At 53.2% G+C, this 233-nt stretch overlaps 1 protein-coding gene across 1 annotated transcript in view; it reads left to right on the top strand.

Annotated features, from left to right (window-relative positions):
* Positions 1 to 46: 46 nt before the first annotated feature.
* CSUI_010948 (uncharacterized protein) overlaps positions 47 to 233 on the top strand; it is a gene marked incomplete at its 5' end in the record, with an annotated part of 2,687 nt that continues 2,500 nt past the window's right edge. The window contains one exon of the mRNA XM_068071049.1: positions 47 to 212. Within this exon, the coding sequence (XP_067916976.1) occupies positions 47 to 212 (166 nt within the window). The remainder of the gene's footprint in view (positions 213 to 233) is intronic.

Genomic DNA, 233 nt, shown 5'->3' with positions numbered 1-233 from the left:
TCTCTTTCGGTTCCTCTTCTTTCCCGTCTTCTCTTTGTTTGTCTAGAGAGACGACTTCACGGAGATCCGTCGCGGAGAGCCGTCATCTGTCTTAGGGGTGGATTCAACAGGTTCTTTAGTAGCACAGAGCCACCTGCTTATCAAGAATGGAGGCCCTGCAGGCGAAATGCTCAGAAGCTTAACGCTCGTTGGAGAATTCCTCGTCTCTGAAAGTAGGGGGCAGGCGGGGGGGG

Source organism: Cystoisospora suis, assembly GCF_002600585.1.
Source record: "Cystoisospora suis strain Wien I chromosome Unknown contig_8997, whole genome shotgun sequence".
NCBI lineage: Eukaryota > Apicomplexa > Conoidasida > Eucoccidiorida > Sarcocystidae > Cystoisospora > Cystoisospora suis.
The sequence above is the reverse complement of the archived record's forward strand: the minus strand, read 5'-3'. Positions and strand labels throughout refer to the sequence as shown.